Source organism: Lonchura striata, chromosome 3 (genome assembly GCF_050655825.1).
Source record: "Lonchura striata isolate lonStrDom1 chromosome 3, ASM5065582v1, whole genome shotgun sequence".
Lineage (NCBI taxonomy): Eukaryota > Metazoa > Chordata > Aves > Passeriformes > Estrildidae > Lonchura > Lonchura striata.
In genome coordinates this window covers 75027759-75049217 of record NC_140705.1, presented here as the reverse complement: position 1 = coordinate 75049217, position 21459 = coordinate 75027759, and the positions used below count along the sequence as shown (strand labels likewise).

Genomic DNA, 21459 nt, shown 5'->3' with positions numbered 1-21459 from the left:
TTAAGTATTGTTTCCACAATGCACTAGATTTCTGTTTTACTGAAGAAGAAGCAGTGGTTGAAGAGACAGACCACTGTTTTTCATTAAGCAATTTTTAATACCTGTTTTATTTTAAAAACAGCAGGCTAAGTATCTACACTCATCCACAAATAAAACTATGTTTAAATACAATTAAGGCTGTAAATTAAATTTCAAGTCTTAAATTGTCTTGGTCAAAACACAAGAGAAAAGAAAGGGCAAAGCTTAATATGCCAAACTGGTTAAAAATGCAGTCTTCTGTGGAAAACACATGACTTACTAGGGAATTTGTTTTTTAAATGTATGTATTTTCATTTTAAAAAATGCATTTTCAAGACAAAAGTTCAATTAAAAATATCTTCAAATAGTTTTGGCTCAAAACCTTAACTGTACATTATAATGTCTTGTTGTAGCTGCAATTTTAAAACTTCATTAGTTCTTCCTTTTTTGAGGGCTGGCTCCTTAGGCTGACAGTATATGTAGAATATAATCATCTCCACATTTTATAAACTCAGATACTTGAGGAATCTTGTATTGTGTAGTTCTCTGTGAAGTTCAACACAAACAGCTTGTTGAGGGGTTTTGTTTTGTTCCCTTTTTTTATCAAAAAGAAACACTTTGAATGAAAACCATATTTTTATTCAAATACTTGTTTTTCCAGCAGACAGTCAAAATAAATTTTTTCAACCAAAGGTATTACAGTCATAACAAGCTATGAAAAATTTTATTTCTTGCCATTTAAGCAGTGGGTTACCTTGTACCATTGCTTTCCAGTGAGATTTTAGTGATATTTATACTTTCCAGTTTTGTTCTTCAGTGAGTAAAAGCAACTTATCAAAATGAAAGATCTTTTATTGGCCTCTATTTGAAGGAATGATTAGTTTTTTGTGGGACTAGAATGCATTATAAATACTTAAATTCTTCAAGTATGGGTGACTTTTAATGCCCCTGTATTATTTTCCAGGACACCCAGTTAGATCAGGGCAACAGACTCATTGATATTTGCTCTGGAAGCAAAGGACTATGAAGTCATATTAACTCTTCAGGTGCCTCCAAAATCTGAGGTAAAGTTTTTGCAAGAGAGTAGTTCAGAGTTTGAAGATCTGTTCAAGTTCAAACCATAGGAAGGTTGAGTGCCTCCCTCAGTCATTAGGCCAAATTTTCACATCTGCATTAAAGCAAATTCCAAAAGATGAAAGAACTGCCAAAGACTGATGGTTATGTTTACCTGTTGCTTACCGAATTCATCCATGTACTCTGATACAATGGAGACTTTTAACAGTCAGAGGTGGGATTAGTTGCAGAGGCTCATGACCACACTGTTCTGGTGCAGTGTACTCTTTCAGAACATCTCTGTGCCCAGTTATTCTGGCTGGCAAGGAGGTAGGGGTGTTTTCTCTTTGTTTACATGCCTAACTGGTTTGGGGATGAGAAATTTAAGTAACTTCTGATCTTGTTTCCTCTCTGATTTTCCTAAAACTCCCATTATGTAGCTAAAGTCATAATCTCAAACTGCCAGAAAGTAATGAGAAAATTGCTAATCTCACTGCTGTCCTGTTTGGTTGTCTCTTATCTTAAGGGACTTACAGTTTCATTGTTCTTTCAGTTTTTAATCAGATTTTAATAGCAATCTAAGATAATTTTTAGGATGTGATTTTAAGTTCCTACAAATTGATACAACAGAGAAACATCAAAGCCAAAAATATCAGTATAAATGTCAGCAGTTTGAAAGGTCACGTCTTCCCATTTCCCTACCAACATCTTTAGTATTGAACAGTAACATTAATGTGGTCACACATCCTGTTCATTCCTTTAGCTAAACAGTCCAATATAATAACAGAAAATGACTGTAGGAGGAGATTATTTCATTTCAGCAGGCATGAAGCCTCATTTTACTCGGAGCAGTGTAAATAGGTGTGACTCTGCTGCAGTTACAAAGCTAATCCCACTGGAAGACCTATGAGGAGAGAGGAGAATCAGACCTGGAGGGTTTCTTTAATTTTTTTTTTTTTATTTTTCTCTTTATGGGGACATTAATGGTACAATACCAATGATGATGTTATGGCTTCTCTTAGATACATAGTGCACACTCATTTCTTAAAATACCTAGTATGTAGTATATCAGTCTGCTGAATAAGTGACAATAGGACAGTCCACTCCAATCCTGCTGCTGTTACATAGCTGTAATTCCTCTTGACTTTAATGAATGTGATGTCAGCACAAAGGCTCCTCTACTCCACTGGCATTGCATGCTGAAAGGCTGAATAAAGTACTTTCTCTTTGTTATTGCTATGTACAACAATTGTCACCAGATGATGTGTTTTGCACACTGAATCATATTTATATTCAGAAAAATTGAATATGTAAATCATGACATTGAATTTACATCTTTTTCCTTGCAACTGATTGATAACTTTAAAGATTCCTCCCCTTCATTCTGCAAACTATACCTGTCATTGTGTCATTGTAAAATATGGATGCAGAATACAAGAAAAAGAGGATAGGCTTGCCCCTTTGATGCAAGGGAGAGCCTTTTCTTCTCCTGCATGCTATCTTCATGAAAATGTGCATATGTGTATAGGGCAAAATTACTACTGTTCAAGAGTACTTGCCATGGGATTATATGGTAGTTGTTTCCAAATGAGACCCAAAGTAAGCAGGTTTGTAAATACAAACACTCTTCTTTAGCCTGTGTTTGTTCCTCATGATTAATGAAAACAAGTACTGCTAAAGGCCCTTGTGAACTACATTAATTATGCCAGTGGTTGATTGGTTTGGCCCCAAATGCTTTGTAACAATAGGCACATTTAATTAGCAACAGCTCTGATTGCAATAGCTTCACAACCTCCTGGGAGCATCATGCAGTGAGCTTGCTTTTTCATTATTGTCTAGACATTAAACAATGTTTAATTTTCCCAAATTAAAAAGAACACAAAGCATACAATGCATTATATGTAGAAACAATAACAGTACTCTCTTCACATAAGTGATAAAAAAATGGTTCCTTATTAGGTGACTAAATACCAACAGTGATGCTCACTGTAAAAGTTAAATATTTATAATCTGTTTTATTTGAACAGTACTGCCAAAACCATTCTTTCAGATTTTCTTCCTTAGTTGAGGAGAGCTTCAAAATAAATATGGTTTGAGGTATCTGTACATGTCTGTATGGGGAGATGAGATGGGTACAGGTCTGAAAGGGGTGGAAATGCCAAGCAAACACCTTGAAAAATAACACTTTGGGAAACCTACTCTTTACTCTCACAGACAGTAGATTGCTGGGAAATATTTTTGCAAGGCGTATACCATTTATACAGGTCATTTTTGTGGCATGTTAAACACTTAATGATCTGAGCACATAAAGTAATCATGGATTGTAAAAGATTAAGGCTCCTTAGTCACTTTAAAACTCTCATTTTACTAGTTCAAAAGTTATTGCTACTATGCATTAACTAAGAATCCTTTAAAATTGTTCTGAATATTCTTGGGACTAACTTTTCTGCTGCTGATCCCTACTGCAATGGAATGTTTCCAATTCATAGGAGCAGAAATTTTGGGCTGGAATTTTTCAGTATGGTTGTAAGTCTCCCATTCTTCAAAAGCATAGCAATGTTTCACTCTCACATTATATTTAGCATTATCTACTCTTCAAAAAACTATTTCTGTTTGAAAACAGAGATGAAAGTGGGGTAAAATTGGAATTTTTAATTCAGATTGCCCTTGTTTTTTTCCAAAGTTTGAAGGTAAATCCAAGCCAAAGATTTGTCTTTGCTCTTGAAACCAAAGCACAGGCTGAGCAGTTTAACCATGGCCATATGACAAAAGCAAAAAGGAAAAGAAAGAGCAGCATAAAACTATATTAAAAGTCATTGGAGTTGAAAGAATTAGTATTAGAATATTCTTACTGGATTTTACTCTTCTTTGGCTCATCCTCTTTATTGCACGCAAAACTTTGCCAAAATCAGTAAACAATCATCTTTCTGAATCCTAGGGCTCTCCTGTTATGAATACTGATATCCTACGTGCTATGTGCTTTGGATATAGTGTGCTGTGGAGCAAAGACCTGTACAGCCTTTAATCTGAGATGAGACTTCAGCTTTACACAGGGTTAAAGCACTGCAGTTACCTTTTGACCAGGCTTCATGTTCTTGTTGTCAACTTTCATATTGAGGACAAGAGTTTGGGAACAGTATCATCAACAGATAATACCATGTTAGAGAATACGTTTGTCGCTCTGTTAAAAGTTTTTCATTGCACAACACAGTCCTTGTTATTAGAGACAAGCAATAATATTCATGCTCATTTTCCACCTGCCTTCTCTTTGACGAGATGAAGAAAAAATAGTGGAAAAGTTTTTGATTCATCTGTCATAGGTTAGTTTTAAGGGTGTAATTATGTTCTCAGTATTACTACATTTTTTAAATTTTGGGATTGTTTAAACCAAGTAGGTTTTAAGGGTACTTACCTGAGAGGTAATGGCAATGGTATCATAAACTTTTGTATTATGGTTGTCAAAGTAACCTATCTGAAATACTGAAGAAAAAATGGAGCATTTCTGTCTCAGCAGTCTGGTTTAATGTCTGTGTTCCTGCTCAGTGCCAGAGGGCCAAATTCTTACCATTCTGTAATGCCCATCCAGTCTGCTAAGAATTAGGCAAAGGTGCAGACAGTATTGACCATTTTGGAAGATACTTTGACACATTTAAAGGAGAGCTACCAAAATTCAAGATAGCATTCTCTTTTTTTTTTCTTTTTTTTTTCTTTTTTTTTTTCTTTTTTTACCATATCTGGGCATTTTAAACTATTGCATTCCCATAAAAGAGACAGAAATCCTCCTGGCTCTACTGGCTTCTGCAACAGTAGTGATGATTCTGTCTGTAAGGTGGAAATGGGTTGATACGTAGAAAGTTAAATGTAGGTGGAGTGCAGTCACCTCAGGCAGGAGTTAAGCAATAAGGTTGGAAAACATTGCATGGTGCCAACAGCATTAGCAGTGTGAACCAGTGGTAGGAACAAGACACAGGCTGCAGCCAGAGATGCCACTGTACACCTCTGAAAAGAAAATTACTTGAGTGCCTAAGGTCAAGTATTCAAAGTCATATCCACACACTCAGTTTCCCAAATGGAGAAGAGAAACAACTTCTCTTTCACGGAGGGGAAATGCTAGATGAATAAACATTCATGTGAGATGGCTGGGTTATTTAAGTGCCAAAATATGAATTTAGACACCCCGTGTTTACTTGTTTTGGTTTTAAATTTTTTTAGAGCTATTCAAACAAATATGTATCCTCAGCTTACCTGGCAAAGAATTTAATTTTCACAGCTCTATGGAAAAAGTGAACCAGCTTTATTTTCACTTCAAATCTCTCTTGAAAAATTAGAGATTTTTCCACTGGCAGGAGAATAACATTTGCTGGTCAATATACTCATAAAGCAAGAATGATAGCTTTGCGCAATTTTGTTTAATGAATGAGCCTTCAGATTGCTATAGCAAGCTGGCCAGCCAGCCACTCTGTTTGGGACAAGTCAGTGATTTTTATTTACTGTAATTTTGGGTGGTGGCTTTTTTGTTTGGTTGGTTTTGCAGTTTGAACACAGTGGGGCTGCCCTGCTATGGCAGGATGAGGCAGCCATATGTAGCGATAATAGGTAACAGTATTTCCTCTTATGTAGGAAAACCAGATTTCATCCCATTTAGAAAATAACTGCTTTCAGATGTATCTTTGCAGAATGCACATTATCCTCTCTCATGTTAGGGAAGTCAAGTTAACAAAGCCTAGCAAAAACACCTGGAGATGATAATCCATGCTCTTCCCATTAATAGAGCAAAAGCAGGATGAGGGATCTCATCTCTTCAGAAGACCAGATTTTCCACTCTCATTGTGAAGCCTGATGCCATGACACTGACCATTTGGATTGAAATGATTTTTGATTTGTGTAAAGATACTTTTTAAAGATCCATTGAGGATGGTAGGGTGTACATAGTCTTTGGATTATGCTATCATTTTCACACACTGCTGTTAAAGATTTAACAAAAATATGCTGCTTTTGGTTTACTGCACTCTCACATTTCATGGATGGTACAATAAAATATTTGACCAAGGATATTCAATACAAGAATTTTGATTCTAATGCAAAATACATCTTTGAAGTAACTCTTATCTATAATCTAATGTATACTCACTTCATGTTTCTCTCTTATTTATCTATTGTAGAAGAAAATGCTAATATGTAAATGTTTAGAATCTTACTGTGTCATGTTTATGAATGAAGACTAATTTCTGTGTGAGTTTTCAATTTGGGACAGATCTCATGCTGCTGTTTTATTCAATCTAACTAAGAATGGCAAAATTGAGAATTACATTTGGTTTTAAAGCAGTAGCTAGTTTGATCCCTTAATCTGTTCAATGGCAGTGAAAAGTGTCACAAATGAATAGCTGATTATTTAAAATTCATCCTCTGTGAGAGGATGAATTTGAATACTTGCATAATATTTCTCATCTGTTTAACCAAGCAGTTGGGCTAAAATAAATAAACAAGCAAGCAAATAGAATGCTAAAATGGCAGGCTTTTTGAGGCAAAACAGTTCTTTTTCTTTTGCAGTGACTGTGGTTATAGTCTTTCTCAGTAACTGTGGTTACAGGATTTCAAATCTTAAGAAAATAAAGAATTGCAGAGGTAAACTTCCCAAAACCAGAAACATTTAAAAAAATCCCAGCAGAAAAGTTAGTTTAGATTTGGATTAAAGAACAAGGCATCCCATTACATTTCAGACCTCTGTCTTATGGCCCCCCAAACTTTTGCCAGTTGGTAGAACAGAATTTGTGTATTTCAGAAATCTTGATTAGATATAGGGTTATTTGGCTGCTTGGATCCAGGGTAAAAGTTGAGAAAATCTTGGTGTATCCCAGTAAATTATATTGATTATGATTATACTCTTTTCAAGTAAAGTTAAATAGGGGCTAGTGGTTTCTGTATTTTTAATCTTTTTTCAGTGAGCTCAGTGCATTTTTAGAGGATTTCCCTTGTGTATTGCAGTGTCTTTTCATATGAAGCCACATAGATAAATGAGAGCATCTGTCTGTGATTTATCCTTTTTTGTTCAATGGACAAAACTACATAAATGAATAATTAAGGCTGTGTTGAAGCAATGAGCTTTTTGCTTTTTGAGCCACAGTCATCGGCCCAAGCTCCAAAAGTGCAAAATAGTGATCAGCTGTACACTGAGCACTCTCTGAAAATGCACACAAGGGGCCTGCAATATTTGGTTCCCACAAATTTTTTCACAAATGAGAAAGAATATGGGTAGGAAAGTTGCCAGCTTTCTCCAGGCTTTGAGAACCCTCATGCTGATGCGCATCTGAACCTAACATAAATCAAAACATGTGGCGCCAGATGAGTATGAATGCTGTAATTTAGTCCTAGATTTTGGTTGCCATCTAGATGTTGGGTCTAAAGTTGAGTGCTTATTAATGTTACCTATTCCTTACAATCAATACTTGGTCCATGGACAAATATTAGGCTTAACTGGAAACATACTTGCATATGAATATATTCAGCTGAGACCTGATGTACTGTCCCTTGTATTTAGTAGGTATTTTTCCATGGATTTTTATTGGGGAAACCTGGCCCACATAAATACTCTTTCTTTGATCCAGATTAATGAAGAGCCTTTAGAAGTAGCTAGCAGCATGAGTAAATTAATTCTAGCATTTTTTTGTAGCACTGAGTTTCACTTTATTTCAGTTAGAATCGAGGTTACTTGAAAGTGTCAAGAGGTGGCAGGCAGATAAATTCTTCTAAGAACAAGTGTCCTGGCTTGAATAAAAACAATCTTTAAAATTGTTGGTGTGAGATACCCATGCTCTGGCCATGAGGGACAAGGAAACAGCTTACTGTTCAAAAAGGGTAGGAAGTTGACAGTCAAAGTGCATTATAACTCTTCATCTGCCTCTTCAGAGAAGGAATCTATCATGCTAGAGAATGTCTGGACAAAAGATGAAAACCCTGAAAAAATAGAAATCCATGGAATCCTTTACTAGAATTAAATAATTTGGGGACTTTTTGTCTTTTGTATTAGCTGTGCTTATAGCAAGAACAGAACTGATGGATTCTGGGTGATGAAATTGGTCAGCTACAGGCAAAGAACCTGTTAGTTTACCTTGAAGGGGCGTGTTTGCTGGAGTTAGTTTGATAGAGCCACTGCTGTAGTGGACCATTTTGCAATTCAGTCAACTTCAACTCCTCTGTAGGAACTACACAGCTTGACTAAAATTTATCTCACTTCCCACATTTCTTTCTAAAGTGAACATTCTGGTCATATGTGGAAATGCAATTTGGTGTAAATGTAAGTGGAATTTCATTAAAAAGAAACTTGAATACTGTGAAAACTAGTTAAAAATATAAAAACATATTGTGATCAGTTTCCTTGGGGTGTATCAACTTCACTGGTTCAAAGAGGGTTCATCCTAAGCAAATGGATCAAATTCTTATTCTCATGAGATGTGAAATTTCTTGGAGGGTTTCATGAGTATCAACAGGATGAGTATTTACGCATTCTAATCATGGTGTATTGAAATAAACTAGCACAAACCTTCTGTAAATCAGTACTTGAAGTATGCTAAATTAGGCTTAATTAACTAGGACAGATAGATGATTTGAAGAATGCTCTTGATTAGCAGAAATTGTCATATAATTTAGGTATGATTACATTATTATATTCTGTCTGTATATCCTCCCAGAGACAGGGCAGAACTGTAATATTAACTGCCTGTAATGTTACACTGTACTCCTCTAGAACTTGCTTATCACTTTTGGATGTATTTTTGTTCACAGGTTTCTTGTTACCTGCTTTCTATAGGGGACACTGAGCTTCAAGCCCTAATAAAAGATCCATTTACACAGAAAACTAGGCTCTCTAAATTGCCCTTTCATGGCCCATTATGATAATGAGAAAAGGAGGTGAAGGAACCAACTGAAAACAGAATTTCTTGGAATGGATTCTCTTTGTTATATACACATTGTGGGGTTAAGGAAGTTGGAAGGAAATGTTTGTATAGTGGCAGGAAATATTAAAGTACCACACAGATGCCTCTGTAATTTTCTGCAGATTTGACAACTTGTTCCTGCAGACCACACTGAAATTTGGAGATAAATACAGCTATTTACATTTAGCAAAAAAACCCTACTCAATTTTTTTATAATCATGAAAATCTACACATTGGGAGAAGCTGTGATAAGATACAGCATAAAAACGGCTTGAATTTCTGAAATAAGGAGCCTGTTACAAGATTATCAAGATGATTATCCTAACATACATAATATGGTGCTTGTTGTTTTAGACGTGCAACAGAAAAATGTACAGTTAAATAGATTATTCAGGATGATTTTTCCAGGAGAATCACTGTTATTCTCCTCTAGGACATTCTCTAGTAAACACTAATTAACATTTTAGGTAGCCCATCATAGATGAGTAAGTGGACTCTTTAATAAATAAACTTTTATAGTGTTACATCCTATTACTATTGAAATATTTTTTCTTAAGAATGAACTGAAATAATGTAAATTTTCTTAATTGACTGAAGTTTTCATTAAAAAAAAATCTTGTAAATGAACTTGATTTGTTGAAATCGAGAGTGCTTTCTTAAGGAGGACTGGCAAAAATTTGACCAAAGATTTTATACAAAACATGAAATTTCTCCAAGTTTGTCATTAGCTGAAGTGTGTTTCTTATTGACAGCATTTCAGCTGGTTGTTTGTAATGGACTGTAAAGGCATATTAAACCAGAACATGAAAAATTTATTTCGTAACTAATCTTTAAAATGAAGAGGGAAGAAATGGAATATCACTGTGACACAGGAAGTGTAACATGCACTACATCTAAGGCATTTTTTTAACTCACTCTTTGTCGTGAGCAAGAGTTTTACTTTGTCATTCAGAAATGGCCATTGGGTGGATGGTACAAAGGCTCTTGGTGTAAAAGGTGGACAAAAAGGTGTATTTTCTTATATGATTGAAATGTCTGCTTTGAATCAATAATGCTTATAAGTCTAAATTAAAATGTAGTTTGGGTAGGAAATGCAGAAAGTTTTATTAACCTGAAATAAATTACCCCAGCTAAGCTATAGCACTGGCTAATGTGGTAGACTATGCAAAAAGGATTTTTTTTAGCCATGTTTATATATTTTAGGCATTTTTATATTTTTTAATAAGATGCTTGGAAATTATCTTTTTTCTGGCAAGGTAAAATTGAAGGAATTAAGTAAAATAACAACAGTGTAAGAACATTCCTTTAAAAGAAGAAACTGGAGTGTCAGGGCTTTTCTGTTCCCAGAAGGAATGTTATTGTAGTAACACATTCCAGAGAAAGTTTGATGCATTTTAATGAGTAAGGTATTTATCCTACTTTTATTGTGGCATAGATCTTTTTCCATTCTGTTCACTTTATGAACTTCTGGCATCCATCTGTTATGGTTCCAGTTCATAGTTGTTGTCAGATTGTTTGGACAAACTGTCAGCGATTTTCTAAGTTAATGACATTTATCACTGGTTCTCCTGGGAAATGAACATTTGTTGACCATGACTCTTCTGACATTACAAAGGCAATTATTTTCAGTGGTATGGTAGCTCTTGTGATAAGAACTCTTAGCATCACAGGGCTACAGTTGCATCTTTCTACTACTCCTGTTGTAAATAATTGAAAGAAAAGTCTGACAGTGGATGAATGGCTCCCTCAGACAGGAAATCATACAAAGGATTAATGTTCTGGTTCTGGCAGGCAGGATTATAGATAAGCACTTGAGACCAGTTTTCCTTTAGGTAGGATCAATGCTCTAGTGGAGAAAACAAACAGAGAAGCACAAATAGCTGCATCAAAAGTGTACAAAACATTAGATTTCAGAAATTACTCTCTGGGGCAGATGGCCTGATAGCTGACCATGGGCCATTGTATAAGGGAGAAAAATTACCAGATATTCTGCACTTTTGTTCAATTAATTTAACGAACTCTGTTCAGCAGACTTGTTATAAGACTCAGTCATTTGGCTCACAGAGAATTAACAGATGTAGTGTTTATGCTATTCTTTTTTTGTTTTCTAATTTGTTAGAAATAATCTAGATTTTATCTGAAAACTAATTTAAGCTCAGTGATAAGTGTTCCTCTGCTTGTTAAAATTTCCCATCTGTACGAGAAAGATAAGAAATTGAAAATTTCAAGAAGGGGAAAGTCCTTTATCTTAAACCTTCCTTTGATTACTGTCTGTTCTGTTTCCAGTCTAACTTCTGATGTTAAGTTCAAGCAGTCTTCTGACTCTCCTGAAGCTGTAAGCCACATTTTCAGCCCTTCTGTGACATCTTCCCCGTAATTCTGCTTTTCTGTGTCACTGAGATTTAAAACCTGACATAAGGGAACAAAAGAATCAGAAGAAACATGACCTAGTGCAAAAGATAGAATTTCTGGCTTGAGCAACAGCTTGTAGAAAATCTTGCCTCAGCAAGTCAACCAGTAAAGACCAGTTATCAAAGTCTAATACTGTTGTCTAAACCACCTCAACAGAGGTGACTGCACTGGCCCATGAGGCAGCAGTACAGTCCTTCATGGGTTGTTTCAATCAGTTGAAACTAGAGCTTCACAGAAATTAGGGAGTGTAGCTTTTGACTACAGCTGAAAAAATTCATATCTGCTTCAGCACTGGGAATTTTCCATCACACCCGCTCTGTTCAGATATATTTTGTTTATCTAGATGGCCTGACTATGTGTCCTTTATACGCCAGTGTATTTTCTAAACAAAGCTGGGAGCATACAAACGTATTTTTCATACAAAGCTGGGTTTTGGGGAGATAAAAATACCTGCACATCTGCCATATTATATTGCTAGTTACAAGGACGTAAACCAAGAGAAAGTCACAGTAACTAATGGCATGGTTCCAAGGTTTATCAGTATGAAAGAGACATTAATTAAGTTTAAAAAGTAATTATTTCCTCTTTCCGATGGCAGCTGCTTCACCCCATGTGCTCTTTTTTGCTTGATTGTATACAAAACATAAAAAGTGAACAACAAAGTTAAGTGAGGTGTTTTCTAGAGTTGTAGCAGCTTGTTATTTGATATTCATTGTAATCCAGATTCACTGAGGGAAACATTTATTTTGGCTACTCTAAGATGATGTTGGTGACAGATTTCTACTTTGTCAAACTATAGTTATTTCTATGATGGTTTTAACACACAAATGATTATTATTTCCATTTTTAAAAGAGTGTTTCTGTCCCTACTGAAGTGATTCTCTAAGTACACTTTATTAGCTAAGCACTGGAAATTTGAGAGGTATTCAATCTCTCTTTATGTCAGTGGGTAGACCAAAACAAAAGTATGCACAATCATCAACTTAGCTAGATACCTTGTTCAAATACTGCATGAAACAAAAGAGGGGAAAAAAGTCAGCTAAAGACCTTCATCTGTGCCTTGTGTAATTAAGCTAGAAAGCGATATTGTCTTTTTAAAAACCTTTTACATGGACTGGAGAAAAGCACAGCTTTGTAAACCAGGCCATTGTATACATGGAATTACGTGTCATTTAAAGTATGAAGGTGTTTAGCTTCCTAGCATCTTTTCCCTTGCAACAAGTCTTACTGATTTTGGACATTTACAAGTGCAAAAATCTGTCAAGGAGCAGTATTATTCTGCGAGTTTCTATTGGTGCCTACAGTTTGCTAAGTATTTTCTGAACTTTGTGGATAAAAGAAAACAAGATTACCCTAGAGCTGAAATTTGTTAAAATGCACTAGAATATTCAGTCAGGATTCAACTTGTTCTTTGTGCGCTGAACTATTAAAAGTCAAAAAGTAAATCCTTTAACTGGTTTGAAAGAAGAGCAAATATTACCCACTTTTATTTTTTTAGTGTAACATTATAACGATGGTTCTTTGACTGAAGAAAGTCTGTTACTGATTGAAATTCTACTGGCTTGAAATTTTCCTGTTAGCAATCTGAATGTCTGTAGAGTGCTTAATACTCTTGCTTTTCAAATATTTAATATCTTTTTCTTAGTGGATAGTGTGGGAATTATTTAGAAATGTGTTTTTTAACAATCTAAATTTCACATGATAGGTGATTTTCAAGTCCCTGGAAAAATAATGGCTTGAATAAACAGTCTTTCTTATTTACGGTCTCTGAAGTTTCACATATACTGGTTTATTAGTGACCAAAAATCCTCAGCAGAGGTGTTATTTTTCTGATTGGTGTAAACTCTCAGGCCCTATGGTTTCTGCTCTTTTCCCCTTGCCTCAGCTTCATGTAAAGGCTGAGAATGTATAGATATGTAAGTTTTTCACACATTCAGAAAGATTTCAGAAATAGCAATTACATGACTTGAAAATGTATTCTTCTCATGGGTCTTTGCTCTCCAGAGCAAAAGATACATTGCCAACACCAGAAGCACTAGAAAAGAATGTAGAAGAATTCTCAGTGTTAAAAGGTTGTTTCAAACCTGAAAAGAATGAGCAGAATGTAAATATCCAAATGAATATCTAGATGAATAATTAATTTGAGGAATCCTAAGAAGTTGGATTTTTTACTATTACCTCTGAAAAGAATCCATACTTTAGGGACTGTGGAGTGCATGAGGATTTTTTTAAGGTCACAAAGTATATGCTTATCCATAGATTATATCAAGTATAGAAAAGGGGATGTTCAAAATGCTATTAGGACTATAAAATAAAGCAGCTGCATGAAAAGGAAACAAAAGTTTCTAATAATATATAGCCTAAACCAATGTAGCTGGTATTTGAGCTGTAGCAAGCCTTCACAAAGAAAGTCTTTACATGCAATCAAAAAAAGATGTAAAATCTGTTTGATAAGTCAGGTAGGCTCTTTTTATCTATCTTCTTCAGTACTTTTTCTTTTCCATCCAAAAGCATCATCATGTGATCAAGAACTTCAGTCAGCCCTGGAGGAAGCAAAGCAGCCCCAGAAAGACAATGTGTTCATACCAGAGTGTGCTCAGGGCGGCCTCTACAAACCAGTGCAGTGCCATCCTTCCACAGGCTACTGCTGGTGTGTTCTGGTGGATACAGGACGTCCCATCCCCGGTACATCAACCAGGTAAGGGAGTACACGTTCAGTTCTCAAAAGCTATGATTAGAATATGTCCTAGTGTCCATGGACTATCGTGTAGATTTCTATTGCTGGTGGAATTATGTCATATAGGGTTTTTCCACTATAAAGTGAAATATTTTGCAACATCACAAATTAGGGCCAGATGGCCATGGACCCTTTCACTTCAATGGCAGAGGCAGTTTGTAATCCTAGTCCTCTACCTTACTCCTTTTTTGTGCTGGGAATCCAAGGCTTGAAGAATATAATGAATAATCCCAGAGGAAGTCTCATGCTCCTTATCCTGAATATAAAAGCGGCAAGTGAGATGGTCTATGACACAAACCATGTCCAACCTCAGAAAAGCTTAGTTATTTTGTTATTTTTCCAGCAACCTCCTCAACTATTTCATATGATGGGCTTTGAATGGAGCAACTCCTCGAGAACCCCTAGCAAGGAAATATCATTTTAGTGTGTTATTAATAGAAGGTTGGAGTTCAGTCATCTCAGCTAAGCCGGATACATGGTAAATTATTGTAAACCACATAGCACAGATGTAGGCAAAGCACATATCAGGTTCCAAAGGATGTTATTTAGGTTGGTTATTGAGGTTTGGCCCTTGTAGGAATGCTATAGAAGCTCATATGGAGCTGGCAGGCAGTATATATATCTTGATACAGTCATAACTCTTTTATAACTGAAGCAAAATCTTTTTTATCATTTGCATAAGATTTGTGAAGCTTGCTGTAAGAAAGCCACTTGCTGTAAAATAGTGTGTTCTTGGGGAGGATTTTTCATGTATTCTTCAAGTGCTGAGTTATTGCTAGCTGTTTATACCATAGTTAGACTATGCCAATTACAGTGCCATCTGAAGTGGACTTGATGATCTTAGAGGACTTTTACAACCTCAAGGTTTCTTTGATTTTATCACTTAAAATTGCTGTTGATCAACTGTTTCTGACAAGTTGAGATAAATTGTCAAAACATAATAGTCTAAATTTGATCCTAAAACTGTAGGATCACTATACATATTGTATGAGGATCTAAAGTTCTAGAGATTCTAGATACTCTCTTTTACACTCTTTCTCTGTTCTCCACTCCTAGGTTTGTTCACCGTTTCTTCTTTTTAGTGCTAATCCTTCTTTGAATTATTATCTTAAATAATTTTATTTCCTATCCCATAATTTGATTCCAAATCATCTTTTTGTGTTCATCAAGCAATGGACCTTCTGCTGTGGTTCTGTTTCTGCTGGGTTTCGGGTTTTGGTGCGGTCTTCTTTTTATGTTTGTTTTTGTTTTGGTTTGGGTTTTCTTCTTGTGGGTTTTTGGTTTGGGGTTTTTTTGGGGTCGGGTTTATGGTGTTGCTTCTTTTTATTTTTTCTCCTTTTTTGTTTTTGTTTTTTTTTGGGGGGTGTTTTAGTTCTTATTGATATAATTTTATTATAGTCACAGAATAGCTGAGATTGATAGGTACCTCTAGAGGTTTTCTGATCCAATCCCCCTACTCAAAGCAAGATCATCTAAAGTGGATTGCTGAGGACTATGTCCAGTTTATTCTGAGAATTGCTAAGAATGAGGAATCCATAGCCTCTCTAAGCAGCCCGTCTTAATGTTTGATCACCATCATAGTTAAAAAAAAGTTTTTTCTTACCTTTAAATGAATTTTTCAGTATTTTTTGTGCCCATTGCCTTTTATTCTGCCAATGGACATTTGCAAGATTATAACTTTCCTTTCATTATTTTCCTCTCTTTGGATACTTAGAGACAACATTAAGATCTCCTGTGAGCCTTCTCTTCTCCAGGGTGAACATTGTCAGCATTCTTTTCTTACTATATCAAATTCTCCAGTCCCCTAATCATATTCATGGTCTTTTGCTAGACTCAGTATGCCCATGTCCCTGTTGGTAGGGGAGCTCAGATCTGGGCATAATGCAGATAAATCTCATTCTCCCATTGTGAATGAGAGGTCAAGGATCTTCCCCCTTGACCTTAGAGCAGTACTTTTTCTAATGCAACCCTGAAGGCTATTGCCCTTCTTTACTGCCTTGTACTCAGCATCCATCAGAAATCCCAGGTTCTTGCTTCAAAGTTGTTTTCCAGATGGTTGGCCCCATACTGTACTGACGCAGGGAGTTAATTATGCCAGGGGCAAGAATTTGCAATTTTTTTTAACTTCATGAGGCTCCTGCCAGCCCATTTCTGCAGCCTGTTGAAGTTCCTCTAAATGGCAGCACAACCATCTTGTGTATCAGACACTTCCTCCCAATTTTGTATCCTCGGCAGTTGTTGTAAAGTTGTTCCATGTCGCAGTGTCCTGGTCATTAAGGAAGAGGTTAAACAATATTTTTTAACAATAAACAAGCTGGTGACTGGCTTCCAGCTGAAATGTTTCTGCTTATCCCAATTATTTGAAACTGGCTGTTCAGCCAGTTTTCAACACACCTCACTGCTCATTTATCTCGCAGATACTTAATCGGTTTCTCTATGAGAATGTGCTCAGAGTGTCAAAAGCCTAGCTAAAATTAAGATAATATCTGCCCATCTCACCTTATCCAATGAGCAAGTTACAGAATCACAGGAAGCTGCAGCACTGGCAAAGTATGATTTGCTCTTCATAATTCCATCCTGACTACTCTCAATCACCTTCTTCTTTATATGTTTTGAAATAGCTTATAGGAGGATTTGCTTCATCACCTTCTCAGAAACTGAGGTAAGGCTTATTTGGCTCTTCCTTGCCCTTCTTGAATACATAAGTGACATTTTCTTTCTTCCAGTCCTCAGGACCCTTCCCCAGCCAGTACTTTTCAGATATAATAGAGTGGCCCACAAATCAGCCAGCTTCCTCAGCACTTTTGGGTGCATCCCACCAGGTCCCATGGAGTTATGTATGTCCAATTTGTTCAAACAATCCCCAAATTGATCCTTCATGACCCAGGATAGGTCTTCTTTGCTCTAGACTTTACTGCTGCCCTCAAGAACCTGGAATTCCTTGGAGGCTAGTCTTGCAAGTAAAGACTGGGGAGGATGTGCCATTGAGTATTTCTGCTTTCTCTCTGTTCTTTGTCACAAGGTCTCTTATCCCACCCAGAAGGAGGCTCACACTTCCCTTGTCTTCTTTTTGCTGCTGATACACAAGTAGGAAGTTCTTCTTGTTGTCTTCATTTTCCTTACCAGATTCCTAACCCCATCCCTGTGCACTGGAACAGTGTCTGTTTATTCCTCCTGTATCAGCTTACCAATTGTATGCTTCTTTTTTAAATGGGAATTTTATTAGGTGTACTTTCTTCATCTATGCAGGCTTCCTGCCACATCCTGCACATCAGGATGAACTATTTGTGAAACTGGAGGTGATGATCCTTAAAAGTCAACCACTTTGCTTTCCTATGCAAATGTATAGTGTTCATGCAATATGTGCCATTTTGGCTCCTGCTGTCACAGGAGTTCTAGCCCTTCCCAAGCCTTTGATGAATCACCTATGGACCTAGACTCAGTCTCTGTCTCTTTTTTTCCCTGTTTGGTCTGCTGGGCTCTTGTTTTTGGCACCTACACAGTCACTCAGCTGTGGGAGAAGAGGCGACAGGAAGACCTTTCACTGTGCTGCATGTCTCAAGGTTGAAAAGCTGGAAAATTGGATTCAATCTTTCCATGCATATGGTTTAGACATAAAAGTACTCTGTCTGATGACTGATACTAAAAAGATCAGCTGCTATGTTCTTGACCATGTCTAATTTTTCAGCTGTGTTAGACTTAAGGTCAGTCCTTAGTGAAGCTCTGCGGAAGTAAAATTTAGTAATATCCCCAAAGAGCACATTTCTGAGCACAGATGGGTAAGGAGAGTACTCAGCTTTAGGAATTTCATACTAAATAAAGAATGACTGGTGTATTTAGGAATCTACAGTCTTGGTAAACAAGCAGGTAGGATTACTGCCTGGAGTTTAAGAGGAATGTCTAGACCTCATTTCTGAGAAATATTTAGATGGGCTAGAATCCCATTAATTATTTATTGATTTTATTTTTTTCTGTATTGATAAAACTAAACTTTTTTTTTCCTCAGGGAGAGGGAACTAAGTGGGGATCAGAATATAATGAGGAATATACACTTGTCTTTTTGTAATTCTTATAGAATGGAAAGTAGGAATATGTGAGTTCTTCCTAGATTAAAGAGCCAGGGGCTTGTGCAAAATTTGGTGTACTGTCTTTCAGTTTTCCACTGCAAAATACAAATTAAAGGACCTTAAAACTCTACCTCAGGAACTGATAACATTAGTACTCCTGGTAGGAAGATGGGTGCATAGCATACTGAAATCTCTGTTCTGCAAAAAAGGATCAAATTGCTAAGTGACAGCACTGAAATCTTAGACAGATCCAAGAAGCTATTTCCAGAACAGCTCAACATTCTGCTCGTTATTTGTTTTGAGTGTATTCATGAGGATGATATTTGTCATATTATAAAGTTCTGAACACCTCAATAAATGGTAGTCACATTAAATAAGACCATCAAAATGGAGGGAAGTTATTAACACTCATTTACCTTCTAATACATTGTCATTTGAAAAAAAGAAAATCATTTGTCAGTGAAGGTATTTCAGAAAAAAATACACTTGTTCTAGAGTTAAAATAAAGGTGTGTCAATGAAGAACCCCTCTAGGATATTTAAGACAGTAAATCAAAAGAAATAGGTAAAGTTGTGGAATAAATCTGGATTAAAAGGAGGTAATGCATTTAAAGGCTAAAAACAACCATTCCCACAAAAGTGTCAGTGTGGTCCTCACCAGTTGGCTCCCAACGCCTCTCGGAAATCACAGCATGACCCTCAGCTGTGTTCTCACATGTAAGCTTTTTGGCAACTAGGATCTCGTGCAGAGTAAACCCCAAACTTGCACAAGATCCTCTAAACTTAAAAAGAAACATAAATCATCTGTTTCATGAGTCTGCCCACACTGTAGAATCCCTGTGGAAGCCTCTATCCTCTATTGCTTTGTACACCTCAGTAAATCTCAGTGCTTCCCAGTAGACTGATAAGAGATATAAAGCAGTCTTCCTAAGCCCTTGCCAATTCTAGATATACATTTACTGCTAGGGATTCTTTCCCCTTTTAAATTCAAAAGAGTAACTTGGGATGTCTTTTAACTACACTGTTTTTAACCTGACAGTGCTCCATTCTGACATGCTATTCCATTCCCACTCTTTATCCATGAAAACTGAAGCAAGTCTGTTTTTCTTATCAGTTTTCACGATGGCTTTTCCTGTATAGTAAATTTTAAATTACTTGTTTTCTTTCTTTATTTGCTTTAAAGAGTTAAATGTATATTTTTCACATTGCAGCATTTTAACACCTATTGGGCTTTTATAGATTTAGTTTGTATGTGATAAACTATGTGTGTATTTAACAAAAATATCAGCCAAAAGGGTAGAAGAGTAGAGGCCAAAAAATGAAATGTGGGCACAGAGCAGCCACAGTAATGGTAGAGAAGGAGGGGAAGGCAGAGTCAGGTATCAGATTAATCAGGGGCCAGGCTGTTTGCCAGATACTGCATTAGTGAGTGCTGCTCAGAGACTTCCCTTTCACTGTTTTCCTGGCTGATTGAAGTGGTCATCCATCAAGTATCTGAATCCAACCCGTGTTATCAAAGCACCTTCTATTTCTGCCATTCTGTAGGGTAAAAAAGAGTCTATAGCTCTCCCATGTCCATAAAAATGATACTGTACCTTCTTGCACCAGCCAAAATTTGACGGGCCAGTAGTCAGTTTCATCAGATGGTATAAAAATAAATTAAGCACTTAAAGGAAAAAATAGTATTGCAGTTCTCTATGTTGCCTGATAATTAAAAGCAAAATATTTAGGCATTGTTTTTAGAAGCAGTCTGACCTGAATCAAGGCCATTGCCACCATTCAATGTTTTTAGAAATATTTTGTTCCAAAAAAAAAGGATTAGTATATTTTAATAAGATATGTAAATATGCCACACAGTAAATATGATTTTGGTGAAGTTGGAGTAGGAGAACTTCAGTTATATAAACTATGAAAGAATCTAGATTCAGTGAGCAGTATGTGCACACACATGTATATAGACCCAATTCATGTTAGTTTAACTGAGAGTTGAAACATTCTCTGAAGTGCTACCTGATGAGTTCTGCAACTTCAGTCTACTTTAGGACAATAAAGTAGAAATTTCTCAGAAAGGGACACCGTTGAGTTGAGTGAAAGATTACTATGCATTGATAGTGGGATAGAAAAAGAGGTGAGATTCATCAGCAGATGCTCCTGTGCCTCCTGGTCTTGCATAGAAGATATTGCTGGTGGTGTTGCATAAGTCACTGTTTGTTGGAAGTACAAATAGCACAGATTCTTGTTACCAGTTAGACTAACAAAGTGACTTTAAGTAAACTCGGCAAGCACAGAAAGGCCAGAATATTCCAGTAGCAGGTGGAGATTTGGTCTTCTTCACAGTTCACTTCAAGCAGGTCCAGCCCAATTACATCTCTTCTGGAAATCTTATCACTTTTTCACTCTTGTTCAAAACATTCATGGTTAACCCTTCTTACTTAAACTATTTTTTTTTCTTACAAGATACAGTAGCACACAAATTTAGAGCTGTAGTAGTACCCAAATACACTACCTGCCATGCTGTGATTTTGAAATTGTATCTCTGGTGTTTCCCAACATGAATACTGTCTGTGGTACTGTTTATGACTTTTTTGTTTTATAGGTGGGAGACAGCTTTGTTTTCTCTTGCTTCTGTGGGGTTTCTTTGGTATATTTTTCAAAATCTTTTTTGGTATTAATTTATAGCAATTCTTTAGTTTTTCTCCCTGTAAAGTGGGCTTTAGAAGAGAGAAATTTTTTTTTTAGTTTGGTATCAATTCCAGAAGAATGAAGATGGTTTCTTTGAGGTAAGTGAAAAATAGACAGATACATTTGGAATGCTCTCCAAATAAAAATGCAGGCTTATTCCCTAAATACAAGAAGGACTACAAAATTGGAAATTAATTAATTCTTAATCCAGTTAACCTGACTGGTTTTATTTTGTTCCTATTTGTTCTTTAGGTATGAACAACCTAAATGTGATAATGGTGCCAGAGCTCACCCTACAAAAACAAAGGATTTGTACAAAGGGCGCCAGCTTCAAGGTCAGTGAAACTGATAAATTTATGTATTCCATGCTTTGTTCATTCACTACAGTAAATTAGAAAGCAATTCCTTGCACTATATCAAAACAAGGTATCTTTTAGATACCACTATATTGATTTGCCACTGAAAGTCTTTGACTCTGGAACAGTGTAAGTCAATACAGGTCCTGGGATCTAGTCAGAGAAAGTAAGGCTCATTTTAGTCAGTAGTTTAATAGCCAT

At 36.2% G+C, this 21459-nt stretch overlaps 1 protein-coding gene across 11 annotated transcripts in view; it reads left to right on the top strand.

The window, feature by feature from the left end:
* The window catches only part of SMOC2 (SPARC related modular calcium binding 2), a 136591-nt gene that overhangs the window by 78916 nt on the left and 36216 nt on the right, over positions 1 to 21459 (top strand). For all 11 annotated transcript variants that reach the window (XM_085575477.1, XM_085575476.1, XM_085575475.1 and 8 more), the window contains 2 exons: positions 13929 to 14115; positions 21155 to 21237. In XM_085575477.1, the coding sequence (XP_085431603.1) occupies positions 13929 to 14115; positions 21155 to 21237 (270 nt within the window). The remainder of the gene's footprint in view (positions 1 to 13928; positions 14116 to 21154; positions 21238 to 21459) is intronic.